The 20,062-nt window shown below is 31.8% G+C and overlaps 1 protein-coding gene across 1 annotated transcript; it reads right to left on the bottom strand.

Moving 5' to 3' along the window:
• Positions 1-3,343: 3,343 nt before the first annotated feature.
• Positions 3,344-4,411, bottom strand: LOC109211548 (uncharacterized mitochondrial protein AtMg00810-like). Its single transcript, XM_019375088.1, has 3 exons — positions 4,006-4,411; positions 3,654-3,933; positions 3,344-3,575 (listed from the first exon to the last, which is right to left on the bottom strand). Exons 1-3 carry the CDS (start codon positions 4,409-4,411, stop codon positions 3,344-3,346), a joined length of 918 nt encoding a protein of 305 aa, XP_019230633.1.
• Positions 4,412-20,062: the final 15,651 nt, after the last annotated feature.

Raw genomic sequence — 20,062 nt, 5'->3', positions numbered from 1 at the left:
CTTTGGTCAATTTTGGAACTACTGATCGCACTTGACAGAAATCACCTCCGAAACTATTACTTTTCTACCAAACGGTTCATCGATATCCAATATATCTCTAAAACTATGGGCGATTGATTCGATCGTCTGACGCTTAGCCAAAAGTATTTCATCCCATATTATCACTTTTGCTCTTATAAATTTAGTACTATTGATCTGATTTAATATATTTATGATGGTTATTTTAGTTATTTGAAGAAGTATATTAAATCTAAAGTGAGTTGTACGACCTCATAATAAAATCGTTGTTGGTACACCACTTGTTCTTATTGCTAACAATATCATGCCTCTGGATCTGACATTTGCAAGTAATGCATGACATAGGAATATTATTTCGATTCCGACGGAGGCATCTAAAAAGGATAATCTCGCTATACCAGGATCGATTTTTTATAATATAGTCTTGAAAGCTTATTCTTGTTCAGGATTTAGCTTTGATTGTGCTTCCTCAAACACTTGTATGGCCTTCTTAATATTATATTTTTTTCAACTTGAAAAATAATTTACTCATATGATGAATTTAAAAAATAATTTAATTGGATTCTCTTCCTAAATAATTAATTGAAAGATTTAATTATTTGGTTTTAACATAAAATATAATTTATTTTCTATTGATTAGATTCTTAATATTAGTTCATCTCATATTTGAATATTTAACCGTGATTATAATTTTATCCACCATAAATTTTATTTTCAAAGAGTGAAAAGATCGATGACATTCCACTTTTAAATCTTTATGTTTGCAAAATCATTAGTGGTATTGGCTCTTAGCAACATTTTTCTTTCTTTTCTCACACATTTATATTTCTAAAAAATTTCATAGTTGTTCTTTAATAATTGGTTATAATTGTCTATATTACACGAAAAATTAATAATAATTTTTTTTATTTGAGTAAGAAAGCAGTTCAAATATAATATAATAATATATTATCGTGGAGATTTTTTTCTCAATTTCAACGGTTTATGCAGTCTGTTTAGCGTTACTTTATATTTTTTGGTATTGAATATTATAAAGTGGTAATGTATTACCAATATGGAGAATTCTTATGAAATTGGTTTTATTAAACCTTGCTACATATTTTTAATAAGAATTCAATAGACAAGATTGTATTAATTTTAAAAAATATTAAAAAGATAGTATAGAAGTTATTGTAGTCCAAAAAAATAAGTTATTACAACTATGTCCTTTCCCTCTGAGTTCTTCTATTTAATGTATTAGGGCTATTTTGGTTTATTAATATGATATTTGTGCTTTTATATAATATAGGCTCTCGTGTTTCTAAATGAATTTGGACAATATAATACGTTTTCAAATGAAATTAGTAATAGAAATCTAGAATATCCTAAAAGTAATAGGATTACATGGCTAATATCTATGCCCGAAAATAATATACTAATAGGATTCCTAAAAGTAATCATGTAGGATTCCTAACGTGTAGTATTATGTCCTAAAACTAATAGGATTACAAGGCTAATGTCTAGAATTCCGATTATGTTATTTTGTTGTGAGTTATTATGCTTAATATTAAAAGGTTATTTTTGTAATCCAATATTTTATTTAGCATTTTATAATAATATAGATATAGATATAGATAGATAGCTTTTTATTTTTATTTTTATTTACCTTATCACCAATGGTTACTCTCCATCCGCACGATTGGTGCGGACATGCTCATGGAAATCCTCCACATTCTTTTCGTTTTATTCAGAGAATCGCTTGTCAAATAAATGCAAAAAATAAAAAAATAAAAGTGGAACATAATGATTAAATTCAAGTGCTTAATGTACAACTTGGTATCAGTAGTTATATTATGGTTGTATCAGATTCTATTATTTAAAAGTTGTAATTAACGAAATATTATTAAAATGTTTTATTATGCGTTTGGTAACCGATGATGGTCGACCTAATTGTTTTCAATTCCATGGATATTAATTAAAATTCATAAGTATATCCTAAAAGTAATAGAATTACAAGGCTAACATCTATACCTGAAAATAATTATACTAATAGGATTCCTATAGTTAATCATATAGGATTCTTAACGTGTAGTATTATGTTCTAAAACTAATAGGATTACATTGGTAACGTCATCTAAAATTCCGGTTATGACCTTTTACTATGAGTTATTATGCTTAATATTATAAGGTTATTTTTGTAAACCAACATTATATTCGTACTTTTATAATAATATAGATAGATATAGATATAGATATAGATAGATATAGATAGATAGATAGATAAGTTTAGCCGTAACTTAAAGAGAAAAAAAATAACTCAGCAAAAATAAAATGATGAATACACTGTTTTCCAGATTACTTGAAAACCACTCACATATATTGCTTATAAAATGAATAGAATATGGATCTTTGAGAATAGTAACTATATAGCAATAATTAAACTAGAGAAGTATTTTAGCGATAATTAACAAGGCCAAGAGCACCAGCAAAATTGAGTGGGCAAAGCAGGGGAGTCCATGCAACTGGCAGTGGCACTTAAACCCTGTCTGTTATAACATTCATTCCAACATAAAATCCCCGGCTGCGACCGATGGTCTCCTTCGCACGTCGTTTCCACCCATGCCAGCCCTTCGTTACATGTTTTTGCCTCAACCCCTATCTCATGAACTGCTCACATCAACAAAATTTGCGAATGTTAAATCATTGTTATACATATAAAATTTCTAACAGTAAAACAAAATTGGTGCAAAAAGAATGTCGCTTTAATTATATCCAATGTTGATCAAAGTAAAGGTAGAATATAATTGGGGAAAAAATGTCTTGTACGAGTAGTAAGAACGGAACTGGAAAAAGAAAGTTAATACCTTCTTCATTTAAAAAAACAAAAACTTATGTCGATCTTTTTTTTTAAATCTAAAACGGACAACGGCAGATCTACGTCATCTATTATGATGTCAATTTGTACTGAATTGATCGAACTACAACTGAATTATAACATGCAAGAACAATTCAGCTTTCAAACTTTTGATTTCATAGAAGAAGGGAGAAGGAAGAAGAATGAGCTACAAGCTCTTGTTTTTCTGTTAAGCACAGTAATAACCGACTTAGTCATTTTATAGACTAAGTTGGTTATTACTCCAACTAACACCCACAAGTCTCACTATTCCCACATTAGTCCTACTAACTAATTAACCTCTAATTTGGTAACTTCACACTCCCCCTCAAGCTGGAGGGTGAAAAAAAATTTAACAATCCTAGCTTAGATATTAGGACCCTATGTTGTTCAGCTCCTAACCCTTTAGTCATCACATCTGCGAGCTGCTCCTTAGTGGAAACATATTGAGGTTCAATCAATCCCTCTTTGATTTTTTCTCTCACAAAATTGGCAGTCAATCTCTATATGTTTTGTTCTCTCATGGTAGACTGGATTGACTGCAATTTGCATAGCTGCATTGCTATCACAGTGCAACATCACTGGCTCCTTTACAGTCAATCCCAGCTCCTTCAGTAAGCCCACTAGCCAGACCAACTCTGAAGTTACTACTGCCATACTTCTATATTCTGCTTCAGCAGAACTCCTGCTTACAGTTGGCTGCTTTTTTTATTTCCATGAGATCAGTGATTCTCCTTGTTTTATTACATAACCAGTCACTGACCTTCTTGTATTTGGGCAAGCTGCCCAATCTGCATCACAATAAGCTGTGATTTCTTCTATTGCTCCTTTCTTTAACAGCAATCCCATTCCTGGTGATCCCTTTATGTATCTAACTACTCTCAATGCAGCATCCAAATGTGATTGTTTTGGATTCTGCATAAACTGGCTCAAAACTTGAACAGCAAAACAAATATCTGGTCTTGTAATGGTGAGGTAGATCAGTTTCCCTATTAGTTTTTGATAGCTTACAATGCCCTGCAGCTCTTCATCTCCTTTAACTTCTGCATGCTTGTCATACTCAACAGTTATCAGCTTGAGATTCTATTCTAATGGTGAACTAGCTGGTTTCGCACCACTCAACCCCACTTCTGAGATTAGTTGAAGTGCATACTTCCTTTGATTAAGCACAATTCCCTTGTCTGATCTCATGAGCTCAATTCCTAGGAAGTATCTTAGCTCACCTAAATCTTTCAGCTTGAAATGCTTGTGTAGGGTTGCCTTTGCCTCTTCCACCAATGTAGTGTTGCTGCCAGTAATTAGTAAATCATCCACATACACAAGGATGATTACCAAGTCTGCATCTGTCTTCTTTGTGAATAGGGAATGATTATAGGCACTTTGCAAGTATCCTTCACCTATCAGTGCATCAGTCAACTTGATATTCCACTGCCTTGATGCATGTTTGAGGCCATAAAGGGACTTGAGTAGCCTACAAACCTGGGACTCCCCCTGCCTATAGAATCCCTGAGGCAAGGCCATGTACACCTCCTCATATAAATCACCTTGTAAGAAGGCATTATTAACATTCATTTGAGACAAAATCCAGCCTTTAGAAACTGCTAGATTGATCACAGTTCTGACTGTCACTATCTTGGCAACAGGTAAAAAAGTCTCATGCTAGTCCAAACCTTCCTGCTGTGTATATCCTTTTGCCACCAACCTGACTTTGAACCTATCCACCTCACCATTAGCTTTGTGTTTGATTTTATAAACCCACTTTGAGCCAATAGTCTGCTTTCCTGGAGGGAGATCTACTATCTCCCATGTTTTATTTTCTTCTAGTGCCTGAATTTCCTGTTGCATTGCCTCTATCCACCTATCATCTTGTTTTGCTTCCTGGAAACTTCTTGGTTCCACTTGGGCTGAGAATGAACTGAGATAACATTGGTAGTGTTCTGAAAGGTGATCATAGCTTACATAGTCTGTAACTGAATAGAGACAGTCTCCTCTTGGTTTGTAAGTAGTCACATAATCCTTGAGCCACACTGCTGGTCTTGGTGTTCTTATAGACTTCCTGGTCTCTGTAGGTTGTTGCACAATTGATGGCACTTGCCCAAGTAGCTCCTCTGCATGTTCTTGTTGTTGTACTTCTTCATGTTCTTGTTGTTGTGAGGTACTTTGTCCATCCCTCTCATCTGAATTCAGTATCTCCATGTCATTTGTTGTCTCATTCAGTTGCATATCTGGTGGCATATAAGGAGTGGAAGTGTCTATCTCGGCTTCAATTTCTATTCCCAGATCATTATCAACTATAGGTGTTGAAGTAGGCTGATCTTTTGTGACTGTTGGTAGATCAGTATCAGGAATGAACAAGTTCTCAGGCTGGCAAGGTAAGGTCTTAAAAGGGAATATGTCTTCTCTGAAACTTACATCCCTGCTCACCAAGAACTTATTGGACTCCAGGTCATATAGCTTATATCCTTTCTGTATTTCAGAGTATCCAATGAACACTGATTTCAAAGCTTTTGCTGCAAATTTGTCCCCTCTTGGCAGTGTGCTAGCATAACACAAACATCCAAACACTCTAAGGTGATCTATCTTTGGTGTTTTCCCATAAAGTCTTTCATAAGGTGATTTTCCACTCAACACTGTTGTGGGCAACTTATTGATTAAGTAGACTGCAGTTTTCACACAGTCCCCCCAAAATCTAGCAGGTATGTTACATTGAAATTTCAATGATCTTGCCACCTCCAATATGTGTCTATGTTTCCTCTCTACCACTCCATTTTGTTGTGGAGTGTAGGGGCAACTACTCTGATGTACTATTTCCAAGGATGCAAGTAATTCATTGCAGTTTTTATTGAAAAACTCTCTACCATTCTCAGACCTCAACACTTTTATAGAAGAGTTAAACTGATTCTTCACAAGAGAAAAGAAATCCTTCAGTACCACTATTACTTCACATTTAGAATACAGCAAACAAATCCAAGTGTATCTGCTATAGTCATCTACTATGGTTACAATATATTGTTTCTTGTCATAAGTTGCAGTTTTGTATGGTCCCCAGACATCTACATGTATAAGCTGAAAAATATGATCAGATTGGTGACTACTAGTAGGAAACCTTAGTCTACTTTGCTTAGCCAATGGGCAAATCTCACAGAACATCTGCACATCTTTATTCACTTTATTCTTCAGATCTGGCAAGCATCGCAATGAACCTATAGAAGCATGTCCCATCCTTTGATGCCATAATTCTGCACTTATTTCTTCCTTCTTGACTGATCCAGCTACTATGTCATTTTCTTCATTCCTGATTATGTACAAGCCTTCATCTTCTCTACCAATCCCCAATACCCTGCCATTGTAAAGCCCCTAAAACACACAAAAACCAGGGTAGAAGCAGGCTGAACAACACAAATCTCTGGTCAACTTAGACACTGAAATGAGATTAAATTTGAAGTCAGGTACATGTAGGACATTTCTAATCTTCTTCCCTCCTAGTATTGTTGCATCACCTGTGTGTACTATTTCTGATCTGCCTCCTGTGGGTATTTGAACTCCTCTATTATTTTCCTTGCTGATTCTCCTTAATTTTTCTAAAACTTCTTTACAAAAGGTGATATGGTGTGATGCTCCTGAATCTACTATCCAATCATATGATCTTGCATTAGATAGTAGTGACTTTATACTTGTCATATTTGCTGAGCTTGATTTATTGTTGGAGTTTCCTTCGATGGATGATTTTGTCAACAGGCTCACAAGTGCTTGTACTGATCTTCAGTCATGTAGTTTCCTTGTGGTTGTTCATTCATTGTTACTTCTTTCTCCTGTTAGCATATGTTTTTGTAGCAAACTACTCTTTTTCTTACTTTTGAAATCTGCAGGGTATCCAACTATTTTGTAGCAATTCTCCTTCAAATGCCCTTTGTATCCACAATGTTCACAGATCTTACCTATTTTCTTCCCTTTCATGAATTGATTTCCTTTACCTGCTAACATAATCATTGGCTCCCTATTTGTTTCAACCACTCCTAATTTCCTCTGACTTTCTTCTTGCACTACAACAGCATAGGCTTGATTCACAGTAAGAACTGGCCTTTTTAGTAACACTGCACTCCTCACATGACTGTAACTCTCATTTAATCCCATTAAAAACTGTAAAAGCCTTTGTCTCACCAGGTGATCTACATATGGGCGTGATTCCTCACAATCACATGAGGGTAAAGGTGCTAGGATATCTAACTCATTCCATAAGTCTTTCAGCTTTGAGAAATAAGAGGTTACAGAATCTGTACCTTGCTTGAGAGCCGTAATGTCAGCAAAAATTTGATAAATTCTAGTTAGATCATCTTTGTCAAACCTTTCCTTAAACTCGTCCCAGATCTTCCTCGCACTTGAAGCGTACATGATGCTCGGCACCAATTCTGCCGCTACAGTGCTGCTGAGCCATGAGACGACCACTGCATTACATCTCTCCCACTGCGCTGCCAATTATCCTTTGTACGAAGCTTTCTGACAAGTTCCATCCACAAACCCTAATTTTTTCTTCACAAGGAGAGCTACTCTCATAGATCTTATCCACAGGGCATAATTTTCTGGCCCAGTGAGTTTGAGAGCTATTAAAGCTGTTCCCGGTGAATCTGATCCTTTAGGTATAGTGGATGATTGTGAGAAAGCTTCTCAACTTCATCGTCCGCCATTGTTGCACCTTTTCAAGCTCTGAAATTGACTGTTTTCAGATTTGTGAGATAACAACACTAATCGATCGATAACCGCTCTAATACCATGTCAATTTGTACTGAATTGATCGAACTACAACTGAATTATAACATGCAAGAACAATTCAGCTTTCAAACTTTTGATTTCATAGAAGAAGGGAGAAGGAAGAAGAATAAACTACATGCTCTTGTTTTTCTGTTAAGCACAGTAATAACCGACTTAGTCATTTTATAGACTAAGTTGGTTATTACTCCAATTAACACCCCCAAGTCTCACTATTTTTACATTAGTCCTAATAACTAATTAACCTCTAATTTGGTAACTTCATAGATGCTTAAGCAACCATTGCTTTTGGAGACTAACACTATTACTCATATTTAAAAAAACGGGTGTTTTATATAGATATATGTAATGAGCACCCAGTTTAAATAGCAATTTTCAAATTAAAAATAGTTGAGCACCCATGCTTTAAAAATTCTAGATCCGTCATTGGCGAAACATCATAATTGTAACTTGTAAGGCCTCTTTTTATTAAAATAGAGAAAAGAAAGCCGAAACCAACCGAATTATAAATAATTTGCAAAACCTACATCTCTATTTTTGGGTGTTGTCCCATTCTTGGTATTATTCTCTAGACACAAATTATAAATCCATGGCACGGAAAGCGAAAAATGAGCAAATTAATTAAACGAAAAGAACATCAAGTTTGGACATCTCTCTCTCTCATAAATTAATTATGAGAGCTGCTATTCGGCCAAACTCAACGTGGCCCAAAAATGACCACACTGGTGAAATACCACTAAAGCCCTTCATTTCACATTTGGTTTAATGGCCATTTTTTCCTCCAAAATATTTTCCTCCAAAATTAGTTAATAAATATTGATTATCCCTAAACATTGGTCCCATAAATCATCATTCTCTCATGGGAAGATCAACCAACTTCATATGTATACCTATACTATTACGTATTTATTTTATTTTTAAATAAAATTTATACGGATAGGAAGATCAAAAGCCTTCATATATGTATACCTATACTATTACGTATTTTTTTTAAAATATAATTTATACGATGGGAAGATCAAAAGTCTAGTATCTATACATAATATTATTTTTTATACGGTATAAAAACTTATACCATACACTTATGTTAGGAAAGCCTTCATTAAACGCATATATCACCCCCTTCCCCCTAACCTAAACATGAATGCTAACCTAGTTACTAGTTTGGAGCCATTAAACATGGAAAATAAAACATACATTAAAGAATAATGTTTGTAACATATTTTTACGAATATTCAAAGAATAATGCATATTCTTTGAACAGAAAGCTAAAAAAAGATACATAAAAATTTTTACGAATATTTTTAAGATACAAAAATACATTGAAGAATACTTGGACAATATTTTTACGAATATTCAAAGAATAATGCATATTCTTTGAAGAAAAAACTAAAAAAGATACAAAAATGATATAGCACGTTGATGAGGTAGTTGTCAAATAGTCGTTTATAATAAGGTCATTCGTATCGACCTATAGCTACCATATAAGTCCATTGACTATATGGTTGTAGTCATATAACCTATGCTAATTATATCGTTGTGATTCTTAGTAATATCGACCGTTTATATAATAGCCGTTTATATTAATTTCATACATATCTGCCTATAGCAACCATATAAGTCTATTCACTAGTATGACCTTGTTTATATAATAGCAAATATATAATTCGACATATTTTTATTGGTTAATCTTAATTGTAATAATCTTCACCAAATGTCTTAATTATAATAAAAGAAAAATAATGATTTAATTTTAGAACTTTATTAGGAGGGAAAACAAGATGACATTTTTGGACTAAAATGTCAAATACAATTTTCGGAGGGAAACAAAGGAAAAAGTAAAAATATGATTGGAGGAAAATAGAAAGTTTTGAGTCTTTATATATCTCTTAAATACAAGAACAACATTTCCAACTCTTTAAACAAAATAATACTCTAAACATGAATGCTAGAGGATAGATTGAAGATGAATTCTATCCATGGTTTCGGATGGGCGTGCCCATTTCGTACATCAAGCGTGATTATGTGGTAATTTTTTTTATAATATTTTCATGATTTGATAACTGTTGATTATCCCAACTAGCAATGAAGCATGAACCTTATCTTTACATTATGTTCTTGCAGTTTCTTCCAAAGAGTATCTTTGGCTATCTTCCTCCTATTTCGGTTAAAACAATGCTTCGATATAATGGGAAGGAATGGGCTGTGACTTCCACAAGTGGTGTTCGGAGAAGACTCGTTAATGGTGAAAATAATTTGTTGTCGACAATAATCTGAAGAAAGGGAGTGTTCTTCTCTTGGAATTAGTTCAGGCTACATCAGGGGCTGTGATCTTCTCTGTTGAAGTGCTAGGATAAACTAATGTTTAACTTGATAATTTCTTCTCTTTAGTTATATTTACTAACTTCAAGTGGATCAAAGTAATGGATTAATATGATTGTTCTTTATAATATTATTTGTGTTTTTTTCATTTATTATTGTTATATTTATTTATTTTAAGAAGACTATTGGTTTAAAAATAGCCAATTAAAATTGAGAAATTATTTAATAATATATTTAGTGTAGAAGTCCCCCTATTCTTTTCTATCATTTTACAACCAAGAACAAAACTAGGAAGATTATTTTTTTTAAAGTTTAAAAATCGACATTACTTTGCTCATAGAGAAGTGGAAAAATCAACACGAAAAATCAAAAATTGTATTTACTACTACAAAATTTTGGAGACCGATCCGTTATTAATTAGAGTTCAATCACCAAGATGAAGGTTAAGACTATGAGATAAAACCTATGAAGTGCACTCTCACTATATGGTAGAAGTGTAAAAAAAAAATTAAAAAATCCAAAATATGTGAAGTGCACTGCCACTATATGGCAGAAGTTAAAAAAAAATCCAAAATCTGTATAGGCGGATGGATAAAGACAAACTTCTATAATTAATTGTAGTCATGGAGGAGAATAATGATTGCATGGAGGAGTGTAATGGTGCATAGAGGAGTGAAATTGACTACTGGGAAGTGTAATGGTTGCATGAAGGAGTGGAAGGGGCTACTGGGAAGTGTAATAGATGCATGGAGGAGTGGAAGGGGCTGCTAGGATGTGTGATATCCGCATGGAGGAGCGGATATGGCTACTGGGAAGTGTAACGGTTGCATAGGGACTATACAATGTGACTTTAAGTCCTACTGGGAAGTGGACCAGCTTATAAGCTTAACCAAACACCCTCTTAGTCACCAAGCTTTTTCACCGCTAAAATATAACTAATTTTAGACAAATACTAATTTTCACTAGTTGCCTACAATATTAGAGATGAAACTAGTTTGTCACCAGTAACTTTAGATATTGTGACTAATGTTACTAAATAACTAGCGACAATCCATTTTTTTGGTGGAAAACTTGAGTCGATAAAACTATCGCTATGAAATTTTTGTTTCTTCACTAAATGTATGTGCGTGTGCATTTAAGTACGACTTTAATTTTTATTCAAAAAAGATAACAACAGTGATGAACTTTTTATGCTACCTAATAATTTCATAGGTAAAATAGAGATGATACACCGATCGTCACTAATTTGTTATTAGTGACAAAAATTAAGGTTGCAAAAAATATAAAACTTTTAGTGAGGAAACTATTTCGTAGCGAAAATATAACTAATTTTAAGACGAACAATTATTTGTCACCAATTGTCTACAACATTAGTGACGAAACTAATTTATCACCAATAATATTAATTTTGTGGATAATATTAATTAATATTTTGCGCCAATTTATTTTTTTGTGGGAAACTTTAGTAGACAAATTTTGCTATAAAATTTATGTTTTGTCACTAAAAGTATGTGCCTCGTGTATTTAAGTACGAAATATAATTTTAGTCACAAAAAATGGATAATTAGTGACAAATTTTCTATTGTAGCTAATATTTTCGTGGTTGAAAATCATATTTGTTGTAGTGGCTTCTTAGTTGAAGCACTATATATTTAAGTGTTAGGGTTAGAAAGTAATAAAATATTATTTTAGTGATACAGTAATATAGAAACTATAATCCAGCAGTTTTAATCGTATTTTTTTAGTATACTATGCGTATATTTTAGTTTATTTCGTTTAATTGGTATAGTATATGTATATGAGTATAAATTGCTTTATGAAAAGTAGTGTAGCATGCATGTGTAAATGTGAGAGAAGCATGGGGAAGGTAAGACAATTAAACTAATGAGAGAGAATTGGAGGGAAAAAATTAAATTAAAAAACAAATCTGCTAAAGGGTATATCTGGAAAACGAAAATGCTTAAATATCCATTATGCCCTCAAAAGCCGTGCGAAGTTACCATAATACCCCCATTCTGGACATTTGGGCCATTCTTAGTTTGGCCAAATATATTTTCCGTATACAAAATTATATTAATATATAATCTAGGGAAGGGAGCATGGGTTCACGCGCTCCTAGGAACCCCTCCCCCTAGATATGCCCATGTTAGTTATATACAATATTGATGACAATGTAATAACTTTAATTAATCAATGTATAACTTGTTATAATTAATTGGTTATTTAATATTTTCTAAGTTACTAATAAACATTATTAAATAGAGTTGCCAGTATAGGCTGCAATTATCGTTTAGGCAATTAATTTTATAAATAAATTTTACACCATCGGTGCACGTAGCTTAAATCTTCCCTCTTGAGAGCTTACAAATCATAGGAATCGAGTTGAAGCCAAAACCTCTTAGCCGTAATATGTGGGAAATGAATTTCTAGTTTCTCAAAAAATTTCAATCATCATTTCCTTTTGATGTCTTTTTTCGTTTTTGGGCGGGGAAGAATCGGACCCCCCACCCCCACCCCCCNGACCCCCCCACCCCCACCCCCCCACCCCAAAAATAAAAAATAAAAACCCCAATAAGTCAAACTCAAGATTTTGTTTGGTTCTACTTTGCTGACTTTTGGAGGCTCTTTTCGTACCTTATAATTTACATGTGCAATTTCTTCATGTTAAAGAATCAAATATTCTTATCTCTTTACAATCAAATTTATCTCAATTTATTTGTTCCTTGCATGCAACTTTTTATATCATTTCTTTCCTTTCCCTCTCATTTAATTTCGTATTGCCTTTCCTCTCTTTTTCCAACGTTCTCCTATAAGGGATCTACGGTTAAGGTGTTGGAACAATTAATAAAAATACAAAATTTTGCATAAAATAATACAAGTTTGATTGGATATATAAGAAAAAATAGTCATCGCGCTTGATTGGCTATATAAGAAAAAACAATCATCGAATACCTAAGAGACCAAAGTTGGTCGCTATATGTTTTGCCCGGAAAATTTGGTCCTTTTACCTGAGAGACCAATGTTGGTCGCTATTTAGCGACCAACTTTGGTCCCTAAGGTAAAGGGACCAGCTTAATATCGACCAGGCGTGGTTGGTCGCTTTTTGGTCGCTTTTTGGCCAATAAGCAACCAACGGTGGTCGCTTTTTTCCGGAATTCTAGTAGTGAATATTTGGTTAGCGGTATTAAATAACACCCCTATTAAGTAATGTAACTCGACCTAGTTTGCTCGACTCAACCATTTATGTTTGGTCAAATAATAAATATTTAATACGAAACTTATTGTTTGCGACTTTGTATCATCAGAAAGAAATTAAGTAGTGAAGTCCCTTAGAGGGAGTTGTTTGATGGCAATTGACATAAATCATAATCATCATGTTTTAGGGCTTTTCTGGGATAATTATTAATTCTAACGATTCTAAGGGTGTGTTTGGTATGAAGGAAATATTTTCCATGGAAAATGTTTTCTTAGAAAATGTTTTCATGGAAAATGAGCGGTTTTATCACTTATTTTCTCTTGTTTAGTTGGTAAGTGGAAAACATTTTCCGGAAAATATTTTCTATTGTTTGGTTAGAGAGTAGAAAAAATCTTTTTTGTGGGGAGGGGGGGGGGCAGTGAGGGTGGGGTTTTGGCAGGGGATAGCATGGTGGGTGGTGACAGAAAAACAAAACTAAAATTTTAAAAAATAATCCTTTTTGGACAGAGGAGGTGGGAGGGTGGGTGGGTGTGGGGTGGGTTGGTGAGGGAGGAATAGGATGGGAAAGGTTGAGAAGGAGTTTTGGAAAATGTTTTCCCTTCACTTGATAAGGAAAATATTTTCCTCCAATTGGAGGAAAATGAGTTGATAAGGAAAATGTTTTCCAAAATATTTAAGTCAACCAAACATGGAAAAATTGGAAAACATTTTCCGGAAAATGTTTTCCTTCATACCAAACACACCCTAAATAAATTGATTCCTATAATGAAGTTATTAAACAAGGATTTAATGATTGCATATCCAGGTGCTAAGTGTCAACATAAGAAGAAAATTTTGGTCTTGAATTAGTAAAGAAGTTGTATAACAAACGAATCACAGTCGCAGATTGATTATTAATGGGACCTATAATGTTCAAAAAGGAAACAAATTAAATCAGCAAGTTCATTCAATAATTTAGTTCTCTTGATAATTGGGAAAAAAAAGAAAATTATATCTTTTCTATGAAAAGAATCAAGGGACGTGTAGCAAATTAATATATTTGCATTTAAAGAGGACAAAAAAATTAGTAAGGACAAATATTTAGTTGAATTGGTTTACGCGGTCAGAATATAAGTAAATTAGTTTGGTTAATCTATCTATCTATCTATATCTATATCTATATCTATATCTATATTATTATAAAAGCATGAATACAATGTCGGTTTACAAAAATAACCTTATAATATTAAGCATAATAACTCATCATAAAAGGACATAACCGAAATTTTAGATATTAGCCTTATAATCCTATTAGTTTTAGGACGTAATACTACACGTTAGAAATCCTACATGATTACTTTCAGTACAATCCGAATACTTTTAGCCATGTAGTATTTTACTCATTTTCTTATTAAATTCAAACTACGAATATGAACTCTATAATACATTCCCTGTTGAACTTGAATTTGAGCATAAAATATGAACTACGAATACTAAATCTAATTTCCCATTGCACTAGAACTCTAAAATATTCCATATTTTGGTACCAGTATTTGAGTGAAAATAATTTTCTTCATTCAATGGGATTTAGACTTAAAGGTCAATTGTAAACTCTTTAATGAAATCAATTTTAAAGTGTGGTGTTGCAGAAAGAAATTAACAAAACTCGGTAACTTCTCAAAGTTATTATATTTTTCTTTGAAATCGAAGTGAAACCTAAAAATATGTGCTTTTTACTCTTTCTTTATCATCTTTTTGGGTATGCAATTGATAGGTTTTCATGAGTTTTAATTTTGTTGTCGAACTTTAGTTCATTTATTTGCCAAAACATTTTCAGTGTTGTTGTCAAATCTTTTATCATGCATGAATAAAATGTTGATAGTTGATAATCCTCCAAAATGAAAATCGTATCTTCAAATAAGATAATTTCCTGCAGATTAAAATTATAACGTTAAATTCCTAATGTGAATTTGTATGGAATACTAATACCAATCATGGTGTCCTACTCATTATTGGAATTCTAAAGTGCATTATATATACCAAATTTACATAGATAAGAATATTTGGTGCAATCCTTTACCATTATCTATATTCTTATCTATATAAGTATCCGTACATAATGTTAGTTTGCAAAAATAACCTTTTAATATTAAGCATACTAACTCACCATAAAGGGACATAACCGGAATTCTAGACACTAGCCTTGTAATCCTATTAGTTTTAGGACATAATATACGTTATGAATCCTACATGATTATCTTTAGGAATCCTATTAATATAATCCTAATACGTTTAATCATGTAATCATATTACTTTTAGGATATACTTCTTAAAAAAATCATATTACTAATTTAATTTTAAAACATATTATATTGTTCAATTACTAATTTAATTTGACAATGTATTAGCCTCTCTACTCGTTTGGAGTAGGGGTAAGGTCTTACACACTACCCTCCCCAGACCCACTTGTGGGATTTTATTGGGTCGTTGTTGTTGTCATGTATTATATTGTCCAAATTTATTTTTTTAAAAGGAGAACTTATATTATTATAAAAGCTCGAATACAATATTTATAGATCAAAATAGCCCTAAAATATTAAACAGAAGAACTCATAGGGAAAGAACATAACTTTAATAACTTTTTTTGGACTATAATAGCTACTATGTTAATTTTTAATATTTGAAATCATAAAATTAATAAAAGTTTGTCTATTCAATTCTTATTAAAAATATGTAGGAATGTTTGATAAAATCAATTTCATAAGAATCCTCTGTATTGGTAATACATTACTACTTGATAATATCAAATACTAAGAAAAATAAAAGTAATGTTAAACGGACTACATAACGCGTTGAAATTGAGAGCAAAAATCCTCATGATAATATATTTTTATATTATATTTGAACTGGTTTCCTACTCAAATAATATTTTGTTATTATTTATTTCTCGTGTAATATTGAAAAATATACCTAATTTTTAAAGAACAACTAAGAATTTTTTTAAGACTATAAATATGTGAGAAAGAGAAAGAAAAAGGTTGGTAAGATTCAATACCACTAATGATTTTGCAAACACAAATATCTAAAAGTGGAATGTCATATCGATCTTTTTACTCTTTAAAAATAAAATTTATGGGGGATGAAATTATAATTACGATTAAATATTCAAAACAAGAGATGAACTAACATTAAAAATATGAATTAATAGAAAATAAATTATTTTTTATGTTAAAACCAAATAATCAAAACTTCAATTAACTATTTAGCAAAGAATGCATTGTAATTAGTTTTTAAATTCATCATATGAGTAAAATTATTTTTCAATAAACAATATCTTAGGGTACATAAATTTATTCCATAAAAAGAGCGTTAGAGATTAAGAAAATTAGATCACAAAAGTAAAAAAAAAAATAACATAGTATTAAAAAGGCCATGCAAGTGATTGAGAAAGCACAATCAAAGTTATATCCTAAACAAAAATAAGCTTTCAAGACTATATTATAAAGAGTCGATCTGGTATAGCGGAATTATCCTTTGTGGACACCCCCGCCAGAATCGAAATAATTTTCCTATGTCATGCATTACTTGCAAATGTCAGACCAAGATGCATGATATTGTTAGCTATAACAAGTGATATACCATCAATGATTTTATTATGAGGTCGTACAACTCACTTTAGATTTGATATACCTCTTCAAACAACTGAAATAAACCATCACAAATATATCAAAGCAGAGCAATAGTGCTAAATTTATAAGGAAGCCAAATTGATAATATGGGATGAAGGGCTTATGGCTAAACGTCAAAGAATCGAAACAATTGCCTAGAGTTTTAGAGATATATTGGATATCAATGAACCATTTAGTGGAAAAGTAATGGTTTAGGAGGTGATTTCTGTCATGTACTATTAGTAGTTCCGAAATCGACGAAAGCAAAGACTACAAAAGCTAGGTTGTCAAAATTATACTTGTGGACTCAAATGAAAAAGATTCAAAACAAAAATTATAAAAGTAAGAACAGATCCAACATTCAGTGACTTCTTACTTCCAGTCGAAAATGACGAAGAGCACCCAATAAAAAATAATTTAGTTGTTCCAGAACACTTGGTTATCAATCCAAATGGGTAATAGTAGTGCATTTAATAAGAAAAATATTTTCATCAGTAGATTAAAACGTAATTTGTGCAAATTAAATGATAGAAATTAAAGAGTTATCTTAGCTAGCAGAAATGAATATATTGATCAATAAATAAAAGGTTGATTGCTAAGTTTTATGGTAAAAATAAAATATTTTTTAGTTTTGACTCAACCGAAGATGATCGATACCAACAATTACTACCAAGAAGAATACTTAAATACTTTAATATCAAATGACTTTCTACTATCCAGGTTTGTTGTCAAGTTTATTATTTCTTACGTATGTTAGTGTCACCATATATATAATAGACTAAGTTAAAATTGACCTTCGATTGGATATAGATTGATTTTAAAGAAAAATATGCCCGTCATGCTACTGAAAACTTAGATCCGCCGAATAACTTATGTAATAGTACACAGTTAGTATATTGAAGTTTCGACAATAAAATCACATGCAGAAATTATGATACTGGTCAACGTGCTTCTAAGTACGTTTTTATCCTTGAAATCAACTTTCGTCTTCCAAAATTAAAGAATATCCTTTAAAATTTGTGTAAAAATAATTTTTAATATGCTTATATTTTGTAATTATAATAAAGCACAAGGACAAACATCCTAAATCTTGAACTATGTTTACAACAATATGTTTTCTTGCACGAATAACTATATGTTGCACTTTCAAGAGGGATATTAATATCGACAACAAGAGTTCTGGTTATGGCAGAATAACCAAATCATTAGAAGGAAACATGCACAAAAAAACATCGTCTACAAAGAAGTGTTCGGTAAGATATTATCATATTAGATACCTTTAAACTACAATACATAATTATCTAATTAACATGACTAAATTAATCATTTTTTTAAGTTCTAATGATGTCCTTTCATTTTGAATTCACGTATTATGCTAATGTAATAATATTTTTCGACATTTAGATAATTGTTGTATTATTATACATAAAATTTTTCTCATTAATTAATTATTTTTTCCTTCATACAAATAAATATTTAAATCATCATGTGTCATTATTAACGTGCAACGCACGTTTATAGATACTAGTATCTTAAAAAGATGAGAAATAATCATAAATATTTGTAATCTTTGTACATGAAAATAAAAAATGAACTGAGAATCTTCTTTTTTATTAATATTTCCATGCCATTAATGTCAAACTCTACTCATCATTTAAATATTTGTCCAAATAAGAGTATTAATAAGTTGCGGAGAAAATGTTAATTGAGGCAACGATCCATTTGAAACTAGTTCTGATATATTAAATATTAATTGAGGCAACGATCCATTTGAAACTATTTTGCGGAGAAAATGTGTTTAGCTTCCTTTTTTTTTTTTTTAAGTGAATAGAGGCACTTAAGAAATTAATTGGGAATATGACAAATCACATGATATTATTTTGAAACTAATACAATCAGACGATAACAAGTAGTCAAAAGAGAATTAAATAAAAAGCAAGCATTCATCTTGTAGATGGTTTGGCAAGAATGTATCTATCTATCTATTTATTTATTTATTTATTTATTAAGTATACAAAAGAGAAGAAGAAAAGAGATTTCTCAAGTTCGGAACTAATAGTAGCAAAATGGTTAAAAGAAAACAGTTAACCACTCATATTATCCACTAAAAAATTGGTTAAACAATAAAGTTTTTAAAAACGGGTCAAATATGGATAAGAACCATATTATCCATTTAGAAAATGGATAATCGATGGGTAGCCAATGAATAACCAATGAGTTTAACTTTTACATTTGTAAAGCCTCAAATTGGTGGTTCCTCAAGTTTGGGAGATTAGGGATAATATGGCTACCCATATATATTATCAGCCAGATAACCTGTTTTTTATCCGTATTAAACATGGATCGAGTCGGATAATTCATATATTTTTTCATCACTTGTTTTCGACCCAAACCATATCCGACCCGACCCTTCTGTTTGCCAACTAATGAAACAACTCTTTCGCTAACATATTGGGAACGATTCAAAGATAAATTTAAAACGTGTAAGAGAAGAAAGGTATATTGAGAATAATAATTCAATAATGTCATACTAGTCTCAATATTAGTATGATATTTGGGGAGTATCCATTGATCCCCTTTTCTTTAATCTTTAAAACTTACTGCTGTATCATTACAAATTATTTTAAAAGTAAATACCATACTAAGTACATCCCCAAATAGAGTAGTATTTAGAAAAAAAACATCAATACTGTAATAATTAGTTTCACATTAGGAAAAAGTCAAGAATTATTAATGATAATCAATAGATTGAAAATCATGAAAGATCCATGCTCAATTTTCAATAGAAACAAAAATATTACTGTAATTTCCTTAAATTTGACTAAACAAGTGGGAAGAGTTATCTCCGGTGAGAAATAATAAGTAGGTGTCAATTAGAATAGATCGTGCCTCGTAACCTGAACACTAAGTGGTTACTTCTTATTTGTTTAAGTCTTAAATGACAAAGTTATCGGTACATTTGCTGATAGGAGAAAGCAAAAATCACGTGAAACTAATCGAGGTATGCATATGCTGATCCGAAAAACGGTTATAAAAATAATTTTAATGAAAAAGGGATAAACTCAAATTAAATAACTCATAAAGCAAGAGAACATACAATCCTATACCTTTCACACCAATCTCACCCCCACACCCCACACCCATCCTTGTCAAAGATTTGTATTGTTGTAGAAAGGCCAAAACCATCCCAAATTGTCCAACCATGTTAATTTCAACTCTCCCAAGTAGATCGGAAGAGCA

This window comes from Nicotiana attenuata, unplaced genomic scaffold (assembly GCF_001879085.1).
Source record: "Nicotiana attenuata strain UT unplaced genomic scaffold, NIATTr2, whole genome shotgun sequence".
NCBI lineage: Eukaryota > Viridiplantae > Streptophyta > Magnoliopsida > Solanales > Solanaceae > Nicotiana > Nicotiana attenuata.
This window is presented reverse-complemented; position numbering and strand designations above follow the sequence as displayed.

Coding starts and splice junctions, on each gene's coding strand:
- LOC109211548 (XM_019375088.1), bottom strand. CDS start 4,411: ATGGCCTTGCCTCAGGGATTCTATAGGCAGGGGGAGTCCCAGGTTTGT. Junction 3,934..4,005: donor CTCAGAAGTGGGGTTGAGTG/GTGCGAAACCAG, acceptor ACAAGCATGCAG/AAGTTAAAGGAGATGAAGAG. Junction 3,576..3,653: donor GCTTGCCCAAATACAAGAAG/GTCAGTGACTGG, acceptor AACTGTAAGCAG/GAGTTCTGCTGAAGCAGAAT.